At 42.3% G+C, this 22,808-nt stretch overlaps 1 protein-coding gene across 1 annotated transcript; it reads left to right on the top strand.

Annotated features, from left to right (window-relative positions):
• Positions 1-1,065: 1,065 nt before the first annotated feature.
• LOC116698822 (TSC22 domain family protein 2-like) lies at positions 1,066-22,287 on the top strand. The gene is given in 4 exon segments (XM_032531011.1): positions 1,066-2,128; positions 2,131-3,617; positions 18,938-18,989; positions 20,249-22,287. Coding segments are annotated over 4 exon segments (2,235 nt in total). The 5' UTR covers positions 1,066-1,795; the 3' UTR covers positions 20,612-22,287.
• The last annotated feature ends 521 nt before the right edge of the window (positions 22,288-22,808 follow it).

Below are 22,808 nucleotides of genomic sequence, written 5' to 3'. Positions count from 1 at the left end.
CTTTTACATATGCAGGGAAAATGCAATACAGCTCAGTGCTTGTCCATAAGGTTTATAAAAAAAAATGCATGATTGACAACTCAAAGTCAAAAGAGAATGAATGACATCAATTATTCACACAGGAGACACATACTTGATAATTATAAAAAACATTGTTATTTTCATTACTAGTTGCCACGATTAGCATCTGCTGCGTCTATTTGATTGAAAAATTAGTTCTCAATTAAGGATAAAATTAAGGATAAAATATAGATAAATGATAAGGACCTTAAGATGAGTTCAGCTCTGTAACCTGATCTCAGGATCCCGACTTTAAAAGGGTCCATAACTGAAATAAAATGTTGAGACTTTCATCAGCCGTGCTTCTGTGGTGCGTCAAGGAACCTTTTATGTTTCCTTAAGGTATTCTTAAATTAATGGTATTAATCAAATCACACCACACAGCCAATCTGGAGTCATGTAGTTTTCCAGCATAAAAAGACACAGAAAGTGGGAGGTTTGGGGGAGTTGACAAGGGCCCAGCGCTTGTTTTATTATTCCATTATCTGCAGATAGTGTTTTTGAATAAGTGATTAATCATTTTGTTTAGATGTCAGATAAAAGTGAGATTGTAGACATTAAATGCCTGTCACAATTTCCCAGAATCAAAGGTAACATTATTTATTCAGTCATCAGAATCGTTGGTGATTCATTTTTTGTTTACTGCTCAATTAACAAACTCTTTGTTTTTTTGCAGCACCACCATCTCTTTTTGCCTCAGAGCCCCACCACAACAGGCCATGCACTTTCAGCTAGAGAGGCACTACTACTAGACATTAATTCAAATTAATTAAAATAAACTAAACTAAATTATCGACATGACTAGAGACTATATAGGGATTGGTTGGGATGACAATTTGTATAGTACTACTAGTGGTGGTGTCAAAGGACAGACACACATTCGGAAAAAAATTTCGTTTTCTCCATTGTGGTCTGATTGCCTGAGCGAAATTGTACCTTTTCCGACGGTGTCATGAAGGCAGCATGAGGGGGGATTCTCAAATGCCTCGTACGTAAACATCCTTGCGCACACTACCTACCCACGATGCAGCGCGGTTGCATACAACATAGCCATCTTGTCAAGAGTAACTGAGTGAGGGAGGTAACTGTAGGCGCTGTTTAGAGACTCATTTGTGTTAAAGCGTAAACAATTAAGAGCATTTCCTCACTCGACCGCCGTTAGCTTCAAAGTAAGTGTCGCCCCCGAATGACATAAGCTGATGTGGTGAGTGGATACAAAGGACTGTTTTCAGGAAGATGTCTTGTATACTTGTTCCGACGTAGGGGGAGTGTGCAGCAGCCAGTTGGCTTGACTTGCTAGCTAGCTCGGTGAGTGGAGGGCTGTGGGCCCTCCTCAGCCTAAAGTAGGTCCTGCAGCTGGGCAACACACTCTGCGACAACGGCCGTTTGGCAACTGTACAGCCGCGACATTAGCAGGCCGGTCCGGACTGACAGAAAGCTCCGGATCAGTCATCCTACAGGCTGCTGCTGGTATCTGAAGCCGCATTGCTGGACAAGACGACCCGAAGTGTGGCGTTGCGTTATGAGCTCATGAAACGCAACAGGAGATCGAGAGAGGAAGAGGGATGGCGTATATTCACCTTGATTACAGTTAGCTTGGCTAAGTAAAATACTTGTAATCGTCCTGTTTAGTATGATCTTCGCTTTAAGAAGCTGCAACCAGCTCGTCTCTTTCTGAGGGAGGATAAACTTAGCCACACGGGACTTGGTTGATGAGCTTGATCAGGCTGGCAATATGTCGAAAATGCCGGCCAAGAAAAAGAGCTGTTTTCAGATCACAAGTGTGACTCAGGCCCAGGTGGCGGGTATTGGTGCCGCCGACGACACGGAGAGTCTGGACGACCCAGACGAGTCACGGACTGAAGATGTCTCGTCAGAGATATACGACATGTCCAGGGCTGAGTACGAGCCTGCATGTGACATTAATTCATCTGAAGAAGCCCTGAATAATGTCGGTGAGTCAGAGGCAATCAATGTTATGGCACCATCACACATACCTCAAGGCGGTCAGTTGTCTGCCATGTCAGGCAATATCATGGGGGAGTTTCGAAAGGTGGGAGTGTCGGCTCAACTCAAGGTGGTCAGCAGCCTCCGGGGCTCGGCGCTACAACCGGTGTATCCCTCATCACTCAGCCTGGGGCAATGCAGCAACAGCCTGCTCCAGCAGCCAGCGCTCCAGTAAACACATCCCAACCTGCTGCAGTGACCAGTACAGCTCCTCCTCCTGCCACCTCCACGGTGAGTTGCACTTCACGCTTCAGGGTCATTAAACTCGATCATGGTACTGGAGAACCCTTTCGAAGAGGCAGGTGGACATGTACGGAGTTTTATGAGAAAGACTCTGAGGGCTCTGCTGTTAGTAGAACTGGGGATAGCACTAGGCATGCAAGTGCCTCATTCCAGGGGTCCAGTGCAACCCTGGACCCCGCTGCAGACAGAGACAGTGGGCTTGGCCATACAGGAGGATCTGTGGTTACCCCGGCAACACACTCAGGTCAGGGCTTGGGCTCTGTGGCGGATGCTTCTCTCTCTTCATCCCGCATGCATTTGGTGGAGATGCCACCGCAGCAGCAGCAACAACAGATCCACCATCCAAACTACAGCGCCACACCGAGTGCTTTCTCCAGCATCAAGCCAACAGTGGGAAGTCTCCAGCCTTCTGCTCCCCAGAGCGTGCTGCCTCTCGGACAAAACGGCCTGCCTCAATCTGTTATCCACATACAGAAGTCCCCCATAATGCCTCTTTCAGCTCAGCCCGTTGCTTACCCTCCCCTGCAGCAGCAACAGCCGGTTCCTCTAGGCCACCAGCTGACCAGCGTGTCTTCTGGATTGCTACAGAACCAGACAGAGTACTATCAGCAGCAACAGCCCACCTCCATGCAGTCAGGAATATCCACTGGCCAGACCCTTCCAGTGTCCAGCCTCTCAGCTGGGCTACAGCCTGTGGGACAAGGACACACTTCGGTTTTGCCTCCAGCCTCTGGAGGGGCTTCCGTGCCCAGTCAGGTTGGAGATGTTGTAGGAGCAGGAGGAGGGTCTGTGCCTACTGGACAGCCAGCTCCAGGCCTCTTGCAGCAGCAGACAGGAGGAATGGGAGGTGTCGGAGGCTCCATACTGGTTGGTGGATCCGCTTTGCATCCGCAGGCTGTGAATCAGTATACAGCCACTGGACAGCCTCAACCCCACGGCATCCACTCTACATCCTCCGGTGTACAAAATGTGCCTGCCATCGCAGTGAGCACCACTGTGAACACTGCTGTGTCCAGTGCCTCCAGTGCAGCCATGCCAAATGTGACGACCTCCAGTTTGCCTCCAGGTCAGATACCCCACAGCAGGACTCTAGTGGCTTTGGGGGTACAGGGCCTCCCAGCAACTGGATTTGGACATAAAGAGGGCGGTGTTGGAGGGAAGTCAGAGGGTCTTGTAAATGCACAGTCTCCTGTTGTCACTGGTAAGGAACCAGTGAAGTCCCTCATGCCTGAGAGCCTGCAGCTCGCCACTCCAACTGTCAACAGCCTGTTTGGAATCCACATACCTGATGACGGAGATATGGACAGGTAACAGTCTCTAGATCTTATAGAAAATCCTTATCCAGGTTGAGGTTCATCCATAATAAACACAATTTGCACAATCACACAGATATTGTAGGGCCTAACTGTGCCTATTTCAGTGTACAGTAAGACAGGCTTTGTTTGATCATGAGAATGTTGAAAGCCATAGTAAAGGCAGTGAGTGTTTTAGCGTTTGTCATTTAGTTTGCCACGTAGTTTGGTTTCCCCCTTTTGTTTTTAAGGAGGTATAGAGGGAGGGGAATGCATAGAAGAAAAAGAGAAGTGGCACACAGGAAGGAAATTTAATGTTTCTCATAAGGGCCTAAAGAAGTAAGTAGAGTGTAGCACACTTGAGGTGAACATCCATAGCTTCCAATGCACAGGCAACAACTTGTTAAACATGCACATGACTCATGTGATACTGTGATTCATTGTGCGTAAGGGTGTGCACTGTGCATAGTGTGTATGCGTGGAAGCATTTTGCTGCAGGTCTAGTGTCTCCAACCTCCTTTTCCCTCCCACTTTAGCTATCACCCTCCAGGACAATGTCTGAGGTGATGGCCTTGGCTGCAAACATCAACAATGCATTGCCAGTTGCCACTGTGTAGAGAGTTTCTATTAGCCTCAGGCTACTCCTGGCCACTTGCTAAAAGTGCTGATGGACTGACCTTTTAATAAGTTAGTTACTGCTCCGGAAAAGACTGTCTAATACAAACATAGTGAAGTATGTTTGATTTTGTGTTGCCACGTTTATATCACGGTTTCCACTCACAACCCCATTGGGCTCTCGTTGGGAATGTGTTTACAGGGGATTTTACATTTTTGGCAAAAATCACTGTTTTAACTTTGTACTGTAGATATTAGGTTGCTGAATGATACTTTTAGGATGCACAGACAATTGTGTATGTCAAAATTAATCTAAAAAATCATACAGATAACTCACAGCAGACATGGTAGAGAAGTTGGAGAATTGAAATGTGGTATTACTCCTATGGGATAATTAAGTTAGTATGTCACATAGTAAGCTGCAACATATAACTACATTTGTGTACATGTGGCCTTTTTAAAAAAAAAAAAAATCGTTTTTAGCGAGTTTTAGCGCTTGGTTTCACTTTGAGTAGATGGCACACATGGAAATAGTGCCTAAAATCCATTTACAGTCGTAGAGGTATATAACAGAATGCAGACCAGACAGGGTATGCAGAATGCAGAACGCTGGCATGTTTTTTTTTTCTTCACATGGGCGGACAATTTCCTAAACATTGTTTTGAAGTTCGTGTTTTGAGTATGCCGTGCACTTAGGGGAAGTTTAAGAGTCTCTGAACACAACTTTCTTTTCTGTGCCATCGACCAACCAAACCTCCTATTGTTAAGTGGCTTTACACAATGGATTAATGGATTTTGCTACACCTATTGTTATTCTTTGTCTGTCATCGAGAGATTATCATCCTCAAGGGATGGATATAAACGGGCAGTATAATGTTGGCATTGATTCAGTAAGTTACAGCTTAACAGCAACTTGAGTGCCATTGTTTTTAAGCCTGTATTTCCTTACATTTTGCCTAATTGGCAACAATAAAAGTATGTTGCATTAGCTATTAACAGGTCCTGTTTGCAGTGTACCCCTGGATGTACAGACAACTATCACTAGATAACGTTTTGATGATTTCCAGGCGAGTTCTGGCGTTATATGAGCATTATTTTTCTCTAATTTAAAACCGATTTGTTGACATTAGGCTCATGCGAGATAATCATATCAAGTTTAAGTCACACTGAATTTAAAAATAAGTGTGCCATGTCTGTGTGTCTGTGTGATTCAAATACAGTGTTTTTAGAACACAACCAGCTGTCTCTTTCACCTCACACAGTATCTTTGCCCCATGTCTCTCTCTTCTCGCCCACCCTTCAACTCTCCTGCCTCACTGTTAGAAAGTTTTTGGTTTAGACTATGGGAGAGTAAGTTAATTTAAACTTTTTCAAATCCACATGCTCCCCTCAAAATCTGTAATCTGGTTGATTTGTTAACAGGCCAACTTGCTTTAGATATTCTTCTATGCCAGCCATCTAAAACATCATTTAGGTTTGTGACAATGCAACCGCCTTCAGTTTTGGTGTACCTATGTATTGCCTGTGAGAGGACCCAGCTCCCAGGCTGATAAGAGCAGGAGCCTCTTACGACAGCTACGCCCTATCAGACATTGAGCAGTAGTCTTTCCACTGTGCCCCTATTCTGCCGATAAGAGACCTGACAGTGGGGAGTGTCAACCAACTGTGCTTGTTGTCACGTTGTGGCCCGCTTCTGTTGAAATACAGTGCGTGCTAAAGTACTGTATATTCTGTTTACGCCTTTGGACATGGTTAAACCCACAAACACCCCCGTAATAGCTGTGGGCATGTTGAACCAGTCACTCAGAGCCAAGCTAGTTAGTTTTGTTTTTTACCACTGGTGTGCAGCATCAGTGCGATTGATGCTCTGCACCTACCTCCCCCACGGATTGACTGACAGATATGTCATGGCAGTTGTTCATGTACAGATGAAGAAGTGCTGAATGACAGTCATTTGCAGCGGCAAATGTGGTATGTTCAAAAGAGGTGGAGGAAGCTGCAGAGTGAAACTTGTTGTGCCTCACTTCACCAGGCATTTTAGCTATGCTTGATACACCTGCACGCCTCTCTCCCCCCTGCTTTTTTCCCCCCTCTTGCTTAATTCATATATTTCCATTTCACTGTTTATTTTGTCTCTTATTGCCCCACACACCACACAACAATAGCACTTTCAACTTATATTCAGATGGACAACTTCAAAAGCTAATATCATAATCCGCGCAACACAGAAACACATGAGATGCACATGCATACAATTTTACTGCATGTTGTAGACAGCTTTCCACAGCTTGCTCTTGAAAAACGTCTCTCGACCGTTTGGTTGGCTCTAATGTTTTGTCCCTATCTTCTTCCACCATGTAGTTTGCCCTGCACGTAATTAAAGCAAAACAGTAGAGATATAGACTTACAGATTTAAGATTCTTTCATCATACTTGGAATATGATTGGCTCAGCTTTATGTTTCCCAGATGTCTTCTACAACTGAAGGTGTAAAGTAACATTGGTGGACTGTCATCATTTCTTTATTGCACTCATGGAGGGGTTGCTCCTGTTTTGCGGGATCATCTGTAAAAATGTAGCCCATTGCCTCTTTAGTCTGTGTGTAACTGCACTCATGCTGGGGAGGTATGGTTTATTGTCCATGCGTAATGGGAGCTTATGTAAAATTAGACTTATACTAGGAGTAGGAGAGGGGAGGGATATAGTAGAGCAGTTATTGCCAAAATGAATTGAGAGCGTGTCTGTGTGGGTGGGAGAGGGGTGTGTACTGTAAAAGGGGATGGGTTGACTCGTGTGTGCTTGTGTTTTTGTGCAGAAGTAGCCATGGAGGTGGGGGCCACTCACTGAGGAATTGAGGCACTTTTGGACAAATTCACCATTGACATTAACAGCTTACTCATTTTTAGTCATGGTGGAAGTGTGGGTGTAGTTAGAGAGTGACACAGAGAGACGACATGTACCACAGGGTCTTCCCTCCCCTCTGTGACCTCTGGTTTACTGCTGTATCCTGTTTTCAGTCAGAGTCCCTTACACTGCTCTCCACCTTCTATTCATTTAATATTCCTTAGCTCTCTCCCGCTTCCGCAGTGGGGCTCTCTGGTCATATCATATGACATTTGGTGGGCACATTTTATCCAGAGTGCCTCACAGAGGTAGAACATTTTTTATTTGACATCTTCTACCTCTCAGTATAATGCAGTACAATTCAACAGCGTCACCAACTACAGCCCCGTAGATGGTCACAGAAGTACATTAAAAAAATCTCTTTAAAACATTCAACAATCCAGTAAAAGAAAGATTTGTTGCAGGACTGTTGTATTAGACCCAATAAAGTGGCAACTGAGTGTATTTAGCATTAGTGTAATAATGAATCATCTGCTCCTGACATGAACTGACTGTGTGTTTTATATGTTTCTGTGTATACAAGTCAAGTTGTTCATGTGACCCCTTCCGTCTCTCAGCCTTAGAGCTTTTTTTCAAAAAGAAAGACTGTATTGTTCTTGTTGGGCCGACACTACTAGTCTGTATGTAGGCTTTGCTTCAGCCATCACCCCCACCACACCCCAGGTATGGAGGCCCTCCATTGTTCTGACAATCAGAAGAACGTCACCTACTCAGTCCAAGGTTTTAATGGCTTGTTTAACTGGGGATGTGCTATACTGTGCTGCAGATAAGCTTAGCTCAGAATATGCTTGTTATCTTGTTTTTGGGAAAGTGGTACTTAAGTCACTTGAAGGATTACCAAGACTCACTTATCAGCTGTTTTGTACTGGTTTGTCAGCAGCTGGAAATAATAATTATTTTCATGGTATGTTCATTTTTTATTACTTATTTATTAAAAATTATTTTACTGTAGTTGCAAATGTATGTCTTCAGATTCCTCATAATGAAATGAAATAACTTGGAGGTTGGTACTGTCTGGTACTGTTATTTTCTTGTGAATATGTACTTAAAATGTAGGTCCTCGAGTGACATCACTTGAGGGAATTTATCAGATTCACGCAGCTCCCTCTGGAGCCACAAAAATACATATGTTTACACATGAGGTAGTACCTCCCAACACCTGTAAACACACTTTGATATGTGAAATGCATGCAGTTTCCCTTAGCAAATAAGCTTAAAGTGTCAGTTTAAAATCTCACTTCCTGTCTTGACTCATTATCTCTCTAGTTTTTTAGTTTTGGAAGTTGGCATCAAAACCGTTTTTCAATAAATAAAAAAAATCCTGGTTTTGATACTACAAACAATTCTTGCTTGTAGCCTTACTGCACGCAATAAAGCAGCTTATGTGACCAGTTTCTACAATGATAGTTCTTGAAAAGTACCTTGTAAATACCCTGGAAGAAGGGACTTTTTTGGGGGAACTAGGGTCCAGGATCAAAAAGTTAAACTAGGTACCTGCAGTCATCACGGGGACAACGTTCCTGTGTGTTCTCTGACTAACTATGCTGGTAGGATGTTAGCATCCAACTCCCAATCTCCTCTGGCCATGCTGTAATTATACAATGGCTCTGGGTCCTCCCTGTATTCTATCTCCCTCGTCTTCAACCCAAAACTACCTGAAAGAAACTCCCGTAGGGCAGCTGGAATCTAAATAGTTGTGACCTACTTTTGGTCTGTGGTAGAAGGATGGATGGATGGATAGATGGAGAACTTGAAGCCTTATGAGCACCCACAGTGAGAGCTTTCAGCACCATATTTTAACCTCCCCCCTTTTCACTCCTCTGACTACCAGTTAGGGCCCATTCAGACCAAAAAGGCTATCCAGTGATTTGCTGTAGGGTTGTGCGGAGTTGTGGGTGTGTCACTGAAACGGCCCATTTGTGGGTGTCTGGTTTTGTTCTTTAACCCCCTCAATGTAGCACAAGTAGACTTTCTATTTCACTGTTTTCTGTCACACTGTATAGATCTCCACATTTCTGACCACACTTAAGGCAGCTTCATGGAGAAAGAGTTGTACAGTATATTTTAGAACATTACAATTTACAAAAATACAGTTAACGTCAACATTAAAAAATACTGAACAGTTTTGTTGCTTGTAATAATATATTAACTTTATTTCAAACCAGATTTCAACATGAAAATTAAAACACAACCAGAGTCTTGATGGGTTTGGAGGGTTTAATTCTGCAGTAGCTGCATGTGGTATACAAACACAGAAATGTGCCGCTGTTGTCACATGTATAGACATTCAGTGGCTCAATAGATAACATGCATTTAGATAACATGCATTTTATGCAATAGTTACGATTGATGCGAAACATTGGACATGATATCACGGAGCATATCACATGTAACGTTAATTAACCTTGTAATGGTAGCGTACCTATGTTGCCCCCCCCCCCCCCCCAAAAAAAAAACAAATACAAATAAAAATCTACAATCTACTCTCTTGTGCAATGAGTTGGCCATGTTATAAAGAGGTTCACCACCATTTAACTTAACCTTTTGATGTGGCCAGTGATTTGCACATTGAAAGAAAAACCATGTGACATGCTCCAGCTAGATGTGTTACATCAACCAGCAAAAATGCACCCAAAAAGTTATTTTAGTCTGCTGCCAGGTCATACATTGGCTTTTTTGGCAGTATTGGGCAAAGCTTGAGCACGTGCAAGCATTGTTTTTGTGTTAGGTTAGCTTTTGTGCGTTGAGAGAGCGGTTTAGAAAAAGAAAAGAATATTTGGCTCCATGTGTACATATTCTGGAAGATCACTCTCTTGTATTTCTGTCCTCCTCACACCCCCTACTCTAGGTTAATGGGGGAGATGGCACTGTCACCAGTGCTGAACATTTTTGACTAGTTGGTTTACAAAGAGGAGCTTTCATGAATGGATATTGACATGTTAGATTTTAGAGTTACAAAGGGAGCCATTGAGAGCTGAGTGCTTGCTACTTGAAAACAGTGAATGATGACTCCTCTGGTTCTTACCTCATTCAAGAAGAGGTTGCTAGACTCAAAGTCATCTGACCTCAATGATTTCAGTCAATAGCTGGCTGGCACATAGGTCTGAGTTATAGCTTGAGAGTTTTAGTTTAAGCTTAGGAGAGGTTTGCTCTGGAGGTGTGTGTTGCCACACGTGTGCAACGTGCGTCTGTGCAGGATTTTGTAGGGCTGCTGCCCGCCAAGTAAAATTAAGCAGAGGCATAGGGGGAGGTTTGTTAGAGCGTTTAGTCATGAGGTAATGTGACAAAGGGAGTTTATGCCAAGGATTTCTAGGAAAAGAGCCTTGGCTGCTATAATATTCACACACATGCTGTAAATCGACTCCGTGTGTGTACATATATGTATATAAGTAAAAGTGTGTGTGTGTGGTGTGTGTGTGTGTGTGTGTGTGTGTGTGTGTGTGTGTGTGTGTGTGTGTGTGGTGTGTGTGTGTGTTGTGTGTGTGTGGTGTGTGTGTGTGTGTGTGTGTGTGTGTGTGTGTGTGTGTGTGTGTGTGTGTGTCAGAGTGGGGATTTCCCTTCCCAAATATACATCCCTTGGCATAGAACACAGTGTACTCGTAGCTAATTGCCAGGAACATAGGAGGTAATGTCAGAGCTAAATTCCATAACATGAAAAGTCCGCTTTATGAATGGACTAGTAATTTCTCAACACAGTTAACAACTGAGAAGGATTTAGATTTTCCAGCTGAAAACCGGCGGTATAGGCAGATTTAGTTGTGAGAAAACAATCATAGCATGAATAAAGGCTACCTTACTGTAGAAAAGGGCCCTGAGGGAGGCCCTGACAGTTTATGAAGCTGTCTGCACCTTTGAACCTGCATTCCTGCATTTAGGTCTAGACTGCCTTTCCCCAGCCCCTTTGCTCTACGCTGACCAAACGTCCCATATGTTTTATGAGGAACTAAGAGCCTTTTCCCTAGCCAAGTTAACTGTTCGATACGAAGAAAGGAGTTTTCTGCGGGGTGAAGTTACATAAGAAAACATTTCTAGGAATCAGAACTTTAGTCTACTTTCACTGTTTCACTCTTCCATATCTCTGTCTCCTCTCTCTTTTCCTGAATGTGGTCAGCACAGGAACCCCTCCAAGGCGTTCTACCAAGCCTTCCAGTCTTGCAGCAGATTAAGGGACTCAAAGGCCCACAGTGATAGGTACAGTACTATACTGGACTAGGCTGGACATGCCTGCAAGAGTGTGACAACATGTTTGCAGTGTTCAGTAGCAATGAGCTTTGCTTTGCTTTCTCCATGTGCATGGATTGAGTTTGGAAACAAAGCCTGGCAGCAAGCGCAGGATTGGCCAATAGACTTCTCAACAACATCTCTATCTCTCTCTGTAATTTCTCTTTCAACTTCTGTCTCTGTTGCTTTCTTTGACACTTTGTCTGTAACAGTATATATTGTCTGTGTCACCGAAACACTCTGGTTAGTTTACCGCCCGGGTGTGATTTCCAAAAGTTTGGCCACCATGTCTATTGCCTTGAGTACCAGCAATATTGCTAAGATCTTGGGGTACAGAGACAAATATAATCCATTTGGGTAAGCCACGGCTAAACCGATTTTATACAAGTTTAACTGAATTACGGCTCCAACAAATAATTACTTTCATCATTAATTGATCTAGTTTGTCAAGCAATTAATCATTTAGTGAAATTTAGTTGAAGTGATCATATTATGCTTTTTGGGTTTCTCCCTTTCCTTTGTGTTATATATCTTTTTTTTGTGCACATTATTGGTTTACAAAGTGAAAAAGCCCAAAGTCCACCCCATAGGGACTTACCATCTTCCAGAGATTATTTTTTTTTTTTCACAAACTGCTCCAAACAGCTCTATTGTCGTCCAGCCTTTACTTCCGGGACGAACGTGCATCACTTTGTAACACACGTCATAAAGCTCGCCTAGCTGCTAGCATGGCACTCCCTCATGCTCTGCAAGTGACTAGCTAGCAGTACTTACTGCGCATTTGTGACACCCAATAAAGATGGTATTAAGACTGTTTGTTATGTATATCTAATCTTATTTTTACAGTAGATTTAGATTTTAAAAATCCTATCGGCCAATATATTGTTATATCGGATATCTTAAACCCTCAAATATCTGAATCAATATGGGCCTCAAACAGTATCATTGGGGGTATTAAATAGGGAACAACACCAGAGTCTGGGTGTAGATTTTGATTGATTGATATAAGCAGTCAATTGATTATCAAATATTTGCAGATTCATTTCTAACAATTTATCATTTCAGCTCTAAATGCAATTATCAAATCGGTTATTTGGATGTACCCAGAAGCTATCCAAAATATCCTTCCTAACTCTTCGTTGCAATGTCAAATTTAGGCTCTTTAACTACAGATGAGATGAATAAAGTTAAAGCAGAAAGTGGTTCTGCAGTCTAATTGACATTTTAAAATGATTTGTTTACTGTTATTTGATCACCTGACTGATGTTGCTCGCAGTATTAGACTCACTGCATTACTATTTTATTATCATCTTCTTCAAATGTGTGCGCAGGCTATCTGTAACACAGGGCTTAGATGACCCTAACCCTGAGGACGGCGTGGCACTCCACAATGTCACTGTTTCTGTCAAATGACTTTTAATCACAGTTACATTTTATATTCATCATTAAGCTATTGAATTGATAAATGACACCGTAGCATGTGGACTGTGGTCTGGGGTTCATGCAGACACCGGGTGACACACAGAAACGGTTACACTGTCACCGTAGAGTGCCTTCAACATTTATATGATGCCTTTTAAAAAAATGAAAAGGGAAGCATTTAAAACCATATATGAGTGACAGGAAATGAAACTGTTTTTAGAGAAATATAGAGCTGACACACCACCAGTCACAGAGGAACTGCTCACACACACACACAAAACACACACACACACACACACACACACACACACACACACACACAAAACAATTTCAGTTTTGCGGCCTCAACTGACTTTGTTTATATATGCAAACTGGTAAATCAGCATTGTAATGGCAATATCTAAACTCCGAGATTAATTTGATAGCTCCACTTGCCCAGTTTAAGGTGATTTCCACTCTCAACAGAAGGCAGCAAAATAGTGGGATTGTTATGAGCCCCATGCTTTATTTCTTTCTTTTTTTGAGTGTTGCTGTTTTAGGATAAGCTGTTCTGCCAAAGGCTGCTTTTGTTTCCATGGAGGCAAAGATAACTCGGGCTTTGTTTGAGACTGTTTGGTAGATCTTTGCGATGGCCTTTGGTATTGACCCTTAAGCTACATTATGGTTCCGCGGAGGCTCCAAGCAGAGCTTTCGCCCTAGCCTGATGTTTATACTTGTGCGTCGAGCCAGCGTGTGTGTGGGGAGTGGGTAATAGAGTGAGAAAGTGACGGTGATTAGCTTTGGAGCAAGTAGTGACTCTAGAGTCATAGTGAGCTGTGCCTGCCCCTGCCCCTGTGCTTTCTGACCAAGGTCAGACATCTGTAGCAGGAAAGGTTAACCGTAATTACATTTTTCGAGGGGTGCACGTCAGGCTATGGCGTAGGGTCCGGCGTAGGTTTATGTCTCCACGTACCGAAGTATGTAGCAACGGCGTAGATTGTACGCATAAGTATAAATCAAGCTTTAATCAGTCTATTTCATTCAGGTTTATTTGGTATTATGTTCGAGGCAACCAGATGAAGTCATAGATGAGGTTTTGAAAGTGAGAATGTAATAATATATACGCAACATTTTGGCAAAAGAACACACTGACCACATGGTCAGCTGTGTAAAAGCACCACTCCAGCAATGTTTAGAAAATGACATACAAACACACATTTATACTCATGTTTGTTTACAGGGAAATCTTTCTGCCTCATCTGTACTGCCCCGTGCCTTACCAATTGCAAAGTAAAAATATGCATTGCGTAAGATTGTGTTGGGCATCCTCGTGGCTCACTTGGCACATGGTTCTGGCAGAGGACATTTTTTAGTATATCATTCTGTTCTGTCTCTGTATTTTTTATTTCCTCAATCAATCTTGGCTTTAATTTTTGTTTCTCACAACAACAAATTCAACAATTTTTTTTACTTTTAGCTAAATGTACATGTGCTGATATTAAGGGGTCCAAGCACTGAAGATTAGTGATCCCTAACTTTTTATCATCAACTCAGTTTCACTAATACTTTGGTTTATGATCAAATTCCCGCACAACTTAACGATGTTCCCATGCATTTTGTGTTGAGAGTTAATTAGCAAATGTTAGCACGCAAATATGCTAAAGTAAGTTGGAAAACATTCTCAACATAATGCCAGCTAAACTTGACTGTTAGCATTGTCATTATGAGCAGGTTAGCATGTTGATTGATGTGTCTACACATTTTTGCTTTAGTTTTCTTATCTCATGCTCACTTCTGACCACAAGCTTATCCAATCTCATCATTTTAGTCATTATAGAATTGCATTTGTGTAGCCTGGGTACAAAAGTTTAAACTTTTTCAAAATAAAACCTCCATAAAACAATCTTATCTATTTCTCACTCTGTAATTTGGCCCGAGTCATGCTATACTTGGAACAGTTTGGAGGCTTGCTTAGTTGTTGCTTCAGCACTTCCTCCTTTAGTCTGTGCTGGCTGACTGTCGATGCCCCGCTTCATGCACAGCTGTTTAATATGTGTCAGAAATGGTGTCAGGTCGTGGATACAATGAAAGTAAATAATATGCACATCTGATATGAGTGCGGAAAAGACATGCTCTTTATACTTTTGGTGTTGATTTTACTGTCAGCTGTCCCTGTACATTACAAAGCCACAAATTGCATAGAAAAAGAAGGTCTAGAGATTAATAAAGGCCAGCATTTAAGCTTTAAGATTGTTGGCATTTGTGTGTCACAAGTGTCTAGGTGAGTATTGACTTGTGCACCTGTCCTTGGGCATATGATCAGGCCTCGCCTCTTAAGCTCTGAACTTGTCTTGTCATGTCTCAGGCCAAGTAAAACAGACTTAGCTTTGTTTTTACTGTGTTGCTGAAGAAAGCCTACTGCTCTTGAATATGCCAGCAGTTCTGCCTAAGGCTAGGAATGACAACTATTCAATGTCGAGTTATACACCCTCACTGCTCAACTTCCCCATGCTCTGTTTGAGTGTAACCTTTTCTGCTGCTAATGGACTTTTTATTGACATTCCTGTTTGACAGGTAACATTGTATGAGGAACACCAAACTACTCTGCGCTTATAAATGTCAGTCCTAATGTAGAAAGTGAAGTTTATAGAGCTGCTGGTTGCATCATCGGTGTAAATTCAAACCCCAATTAGCATTCTGTTTCAAATCAGCCCTTGACCTTACTTACATCAACAGTTGTATACTGTGTGTCTTGTAACGCTGGAAAAACAGGGAAGGTGGCTTTACTGTGCCTTTAACATGTTTTGTTTTTAAGTAGGCCGCTCAAACTTCTTCTTGGCTTTGACAAGAGATCTAGAAGCTTAAACAAGATCATGTGTGTCAGGAGCGGTGCATTAACCAGACACACTCACTCATGTTGTGGTTTCCAAAATCAGCCCCTAGTGCCAGTTGTTCTTGGATGTTGTACTTGGCGCAACACATGGTGTCCTAATATGGGTTAGATGGGATTGTTATTCCTCCTTGCTGCCATGTAACTATTGAAGTAAAGAGTAGCCATCCAAACCATCATGACTTAATAAACTCATCTTTACCCACTTTGACTTGAGAAAGCAGAACTACTTCACTGTGGGCTTTATGAAAGTCCATCTCACACATTAGTGTTATTGTGTTGTTGATGTTTTCCAGTCTCTATAGTTACAAACTCATCACTAGCCCGTAGGGCTGCACGATCATGGCCAAAATGATAATCATGATTATTTTGATCAATATGCGATCACGATTAATTATCATGATTGATTGTTGATTTAACCAACCAAATTTATAGGCTATTTATAACTGCTTTCACATCCATATTCCTCTAGTTGAAGTTGTATGTTGTACATGCATACAGTTGCAACACATGTAAATGAAAATTATCTGAAATAAATAGCCTAGGATATACTTTAAAAAAATGTATCTCTGTGAAAGCTCCTTGACTTGTTTTCAACAATAACTGATTAAAAGAGCTAGGGAGAGAGAGGGAGTGCGATGGACGTACTTGCAGAGTGACGGCTGACTCATTAGGAATGGGTCCAGCAGGCTCCGTCTCACACGCCATTATTCTACAAACTGAAGTTAGTTGCATTCAATAACTTCTTCTGTGTTTTTCGCCGTGGCGGCCGCAATAGCAGGGTTACCAGCGGAAACACTGGTACAAATACAGGTTTGCCTCTCATGCTTAACAATATACAGCTGTTTTAATAATAATTAAAACTCTGGACGAATGTCAGAAGTGTGGACCGGTGTTTTGGTGGAACACCGGCGACGTCGCCACTCTGTCTCTGTTGGTGGGGCGCCGTGTGTGAGTGAATGGGGGCGGCGCTGCGCGGAAGGTAGGAGGAGACAGCCGAACGCAGGCACGCCATTACTGAAGAAATGGCTCATGTAACGCAAAATTAAACCATATTGATATGAACAACATTGCTTGTTTGTGGAGAGGCAGCAGATGATGCGAGGATGTTAGGTGCACCGGTGCGACCTAGAGGGAAAAAACGTTAGTTGCACCCTAGAGCCCTGTGAGCTAACTGACACTAACTAGCACTGGTCACTGCTGTTGTCTGAAAAACAACACAAACGGGACAAAATTTTGCAGTTACTAGTAAAATGGTAAACCTTGTTACCGACGTATGACCAACTGCTATTGTTATGTGGAATTTGAGTGATTATGTAACTACTCGCAGGGGGTCACATAACATAGTCTATGAGGGGAAAAAGAGAGACTGATCTGAGTAGAGTACTGACTGCTAAAATGTGCATACTTATTTCTGAAGGTGTGTGTGGTGGTGTGTGTGTGTGTGTGTGTGTGGTGTGTGTGTGTGTTGTGTGTGTGTGTTGTGTGGTGTGTGGTGTGGTGTGTGTGTGTGTGTGTGTGGGTGTGTGTGTGTGTGTGTGTGTGTGTGTGTGTGGTGTGTGTGTGTGTGGTGTGTGTGTGTGGTGTGTGTGTGGTGTGTGTGGTGTTGTGTGTGTATAGACTGAGTGATGTGTATTCAACACATGTTCATTGTCTTATTTACATGCATGTAGCTCATGTGAGACATTGTCATATCTGTAAAGGCAGTAGTGAAGGACAGGGGATGTGAGTGACGGTGTTTCATGGTAGCAGAGGAATGGGAACATTCCCCGGTACAGCCCACTGATGGCAATCTACTGGGTGCTTCCTCTGGCATCACATACATCAACTGGATGGTGTGGAGGAACAGAACATTGTGTTCTCAGGAGGTGTCTATAGTCAACCTACTTGCAGACATCTTCCTACCACTTGTTGATAGTCTTTTTCATCACCCTTTGTTGCTGACGTAAAACAACATTTAGGCTGGATTCTTTTAAGGCCAATTAATCATTAATTAGTTTTTAAAAAATCAAAATATTGGTATATTGATCCTTATCTCTCCTACACACAGTATTGCCGTTTAACGGTAATGATCAGTTAACAAGGGTTGGCTATCTAACAAAACAATCAGCATCCCTTATTAGCACCAGGAACTGCTGGCTATAGACTGAGCTGGAATTAATCTGACTGCATGCTATTTAAACTGATTTGATCCATCACCACTGTAATTTTAAGTTTAGTAGTTTTGACAAACTAAGTGAAAATAAGTTTCTGTAACATTTGTCTCACAGCAGTTTGGATCCCAAGGTGAAAAAAAAGAAGTTCATTTATTTTTATAGAATAATTCACCAGTTAAGAAGTTACAATTTAGTTTGACAACATTAAATTAACTTGAAACATTACAAGGTTAAATATTAACAATTAAACAGATATTCTGATCATTTGCCAAAAAGTTACAGTTTGGACACAGTCCCGTTACCTGTGTATTTGCCGCATTTCTGACTTGATTCATTAAGTGAAATGTTATTAATGATTGGCACGAGTAGGCCTCCATACACACCCCAGAAGTTACATAAGTAACTAGAATGTGCCAGTCACTATGAAGCGGGCGGAGCAAAGATGTGTCTCCGCCTCCTGTCACTTAACTCTAACTGCCCCCGTCGGTTCATGTTTCCTTGATCTAAATATGGTCACATTTACCCCCACATAACCGTCTCCTATGCGCGCAGGTGGCCTTTTGGGCCGCCTCAGTCAGCGCCATGCGTGCACGTTTTCTTACAAACAACCGTGCTCCCCGTGGGACCCGGCCAGGCACGCGACCTGCGAGCCGCCGCTCTCCCATAGGACACGCTGCAGGTAACTGGGCACACCGGAAATACAACTGATAGATTCTTCCCAAAGAAATGGGGTCATCAAAGATGGTGGGATAACATGTGTGAGTTAATGTTGGGATTGCTGGCAGTTATTGGAGACATTACCACACCAGTTCCACACAATGATGCATTATTTGCACTAACTTGGACCTGTTGTGTTGCCTTCTCTCATTTATCCAGTAAGCTACATGGCCTGGCCTAAATAAAACCAGGAGTGGTGACCATTCATTTTATATAATCTGTCCTAGATTACTGTGGTGATCTGATGGCAGGTGGTTGATTTTATTGAGCACCAGTGTCTTGTCTGTTTCAAATTAACTCATGTTGTGGATCCAGGTAAGATTCTTGTTTTTATTTTCTGCTTTTACCGTCTGTTAGGGGAAAGACAAGATAGCAGGAAAAAAAAATGCTGAGAGATGAAACCAGACTTTATCTATCTTTTCTTTTTCACAGGGCCTCGGGAACCAATGTTGCAGCCATTGACAATAAAATTGAACAGGCAATGGTGAGTATTATATAGATTATTTTACCATGGATCATACCCTTCCCTGAGTTAAAAAAAAAAAAAAAAAAATTAAAATGTATGAAGTAGGGATTCAGTTGCATGGTAAGAGTGTATATACATGTATGTATAGAGCGTGGTCCCGGATCTATGCATACACTACTGTATTATGCTGGTCTGTCTTTATATTCTTGGTAGTTCCTATATCCAGCTTTCATGTCTTGATTTATTTTCATGTTGTTAAGAACCATACGGTCTTTATATTTGTTTTTTTTTGCCATTAAACACGCACTGAATACACAGGTAATATGAACACATGAACAAATGTAGCCTTAAAGGAGAATTCTGCCCAATTTCAACATGTAGGTCTGTTGTTTGTAAATGTGGAGTGCTGTCAGTAGAGAGAAAATCAAAAGCAATCGATGCTGCCTACACTGTTATCCTCCTGCTAGTGTTAGCACCCAACAGGCTTAAATAGGGCAAGTTTTAAATGTGTTTATAGCCTCTAAACATGTTCAAAATGTCATTAAAAGTGCCGACCTGTGTGCAGCGATTCCTTTCGAGTGAACACAGTGACTCTGACGGGACTGAATGTGACAGAAATGCATCAAAGTTCTGCTAATTCAGCGGTGTTTAGTTCCTGTGTTGATACTGCAAGGAGAGCTTCGAGAAAGAGATACAAAAAGTGCTGTAATACAACTAGCAGGATACAAGTTATAATTGAGGTAAGTTTGGAGACACTACCTTAATTGATAGCCTACATATTTTTGTTTTTATATCTTTTCTGTGTTGTAGTTTATAGACGGTCCCTAAGCTCTCTAACTGCCGTCTCAACACCGGAACTAAACCCAGCTGAATTAGCACAACTTTCATGCATTTCTTTCACATCTACAGCAGTCAGTCACTGTGTTCACTCAGATGGAATCCCTTCACATGGGTCGGCTCTTTTAATGACATTTTGAACATGTTTAGAGGCTAAAAACACATTTAAAACTTGCCCCGTTTAAGCCTGTTGGGTGCTAACACTAGCAGGACGATAACACGGTGTAGGCAGCACCGATTGGTTTTGTTTTTCTCTACTGACAGCACTCCACATTTACAAACAGAGCTACGTGTTGGAATTGACCGGAATTCTCCTTTAAGCTCCACTCTGATGTCCTTGTCTGCTGCATGTTAGGACATGATAAATCAGCGTCCGTGTGACTCTGCTGCCTTTGCTAAGGTCCTTGATGTTGTTGACCCACATTTCATGTCTCCTGCAGGACCTAGTAAAAAGCCATCTGATGTATGCGGTGCGTGAAGAGGTGGAGGTCTTAAAGGAGCAGATCAAGGAGCTGTTTGAGAGGAACTCTGTGCTGGAGAGGGAGAACGCCGTGTTGAAATCTCTGGCCAACAGCGAGCAGCTGTCCCAGCTGCCTGCGCAGTCGGCCACCAGCTCCGGCACCACGCCCCCCCAGCAAGGACTCAGCCAGCCTCAGCAACAGGCCCAGCCTCCGCTTCAAGTTCAGCCTCAACCGCAGTCACACGGCCAGCTCCAGCTCCAGCACCACCCCATACCCCAGCAGCTCCAGACTCAGCTCGATCCTGGCCAACAACAAATGCAACCCAACGTCACCTCCGCTTGAAGCGCATCGGCCCTGCTTCGCTTAAAGCAGAAAAAAAAAAAGCATCTTCTCTACAACTTATTACAGTTAGTTTATGTGAAATTAAAAAGAAGAAAAAAAAAGACAACTGTCTTCTTAGCCACCGCTTGTGTGTGTGTGTGTGTGTGTGTGTGTGTGTGTGTGTGTGTGTGTGTGTGTGTGTGTGTGTGTGTGTGTGTGTGTGTGTGTGTGTGTGTGTGTGTGTGTGTGTGTGTGTGTGTTGTGTGTGTGTGTGTGTGTGTGTGTGTGTGTGTGTGTGTGTGTGTGTGTGTGTGTGTGTGTGTGTGTGTGTGAATTGATGTTGGAATGTGAGTGTGTATGCATCTGTACTGTGGGCCTTTCCAGTGTTAATGCAATCATTGAGAGAGACAGAGAGACTTGGACAGAGAAAGTGTGTGTAGAGACAGAGTATCAGGGAAGGTCGGGGTGTTTGTTTTCATCTTGGCACTGTTCCCGGAGTGGTTGACTGCTGGGTCCAAGCTTGTGGACAGGATGTCTTCTCTTGGACCAGGCCCAAGCCAGACTGGTCGCGACCTGACCCGAAACCTCAAACCGTGTGTGTTGGAAAGGGAGGGCTTCACCCCGCATAAGGGACAAAAGGGAGTGATTGTCAGAAGAGAGCGATTATTTTTTTTTAAAATGAGATAGAGTGGGTAAAGGGGTATTTTTTAGCATTGCTGTTTCATGTTGTAAAGGAAAAAAGAGGCAGTGAGAGTGTTTTTCAGAGCGCCACACCGCGGCCGTTACTTTTACATCAAATCCAACCCTTGCATCAGTCTTTTGAGTTCTACTGTTAAGTGTTTTATTTATTACAGGGCTGCTATTCTCATAAATGAACAGTTTCACAACACCTGTTTAACGGTAGCCCAGTGACTTGTTTCCTCTTCTACAGTGTTTCAACAGTTTGGCCATATTTCCCAATGCTTTAATTGTTAAAACGTTAGGTGAAAGAGAAAATCTGACAAATGTTTAACACTAACTACAGTTTTACGCTGCGATTGCCAATTCCTTGCTCAAGTCCATATCCAGTATGAATGTACATTTATGTATAGTATAAAGTATTAAGAGCCTTAATGGGTGACTCCTCGCCTGTTTACATCAAATCTTAACGAGAGCCTGCAGATGGTATTTGATGAACATTCAATTCTGTCGGTAGTAATATCTAAAAGTGAATTAGTATTGCCATCACCCCCCTACTTCATGTTTCTTTCTACCAATGTCTTTCCTTAGGGTGTGGGGGGGAAGCTGTGAAATCATTCAACCTACTTTGTAACCAAAGATGCAAAGCTGTGTAAATTGATTATTTTTAAATGCACACATGTATTTCTTTCATGTATTTTTTTTTTTTTTTGTTACTTCTTTCTTCACAAAATAGTTTGTTGCTGTTCAGCATGTTCTGCATGATCTGTAATCTTCAAACCACTTTCTTACCTCATTTTTATTCAGCACTCTTATTGTAAGATAGTCTGTGAACAGTGTAAATGGGGGCGGGGGGGTGATGCGGAGCAGAGAGAAAAATAACCTAGTGTCACTGACACTAGTCCCAGAAAAATGAAGTGAGCCATGTTTTGTTCATTTAAATGGTGTTTGAATTTCATATGCCAATAGTTTTGTTACATTGCAAATTTTAATGTATTTAAATAAAAGCAATATTCAGATTCAAAAATTTCAGTATTTTGTTAAAGTTTCAGAAAAAAGTTCTATAAAATAAAATGGAAAATATTCTTGTTTAGAACATTTGAAACCTTTTACCGGAATACTACCTGGAATACATGCTAACATTGTGTAATCTCAAATTGCTCTTGATTGCCCACGCTGATGCAAAGAATGTATCCGTGAATGCTCTGGATACTCTTAGCGATATCACGTTTTTTAGGCTACAACATTTAGTGCCACAGAGCAAACTTCTCATTATCCGCTAGCTGTCTGTCCCCTGAACACACCGTAAAAGAACCTGCGATCACTAGCCAGCCCCAGGTCCCCAAACGGTGCCAACCACGGAAGGAGAAAGCAGGGGCGATCTAGCCTTGTTTTGTTTGAAAATACTTTGTCAACAAGAAGTGCCATCACCCAACATCGCTTAGAGAACCTTTTAATAAATTCATTTTTAAAGCACTTTTCATTGACAAATCCCAAGTGCTACAGGAGATTAAAACAGGGTAAATTAGTCAACCAGACG

This window comes from Etheostoma spectabile, chromosome 12 (genome assembly GCF_008692095.1).
Source record: "Etheostoma spectabile isolate EspeVRDwgs_2016 chromosome 12, UIUC_Espe_1.0, whole genome shotgun sequence".
NCBI classification, from domain to species: domain Eukaryota; kingdom Metazoa; phylum Chordata; class Actinopteri; order Perciformes; family Percidae; genus Etheostoma; species Etheostoma spectabile.
This window is presented reverse-complemented; position numbering and strand designations above follow the sequence as displayed.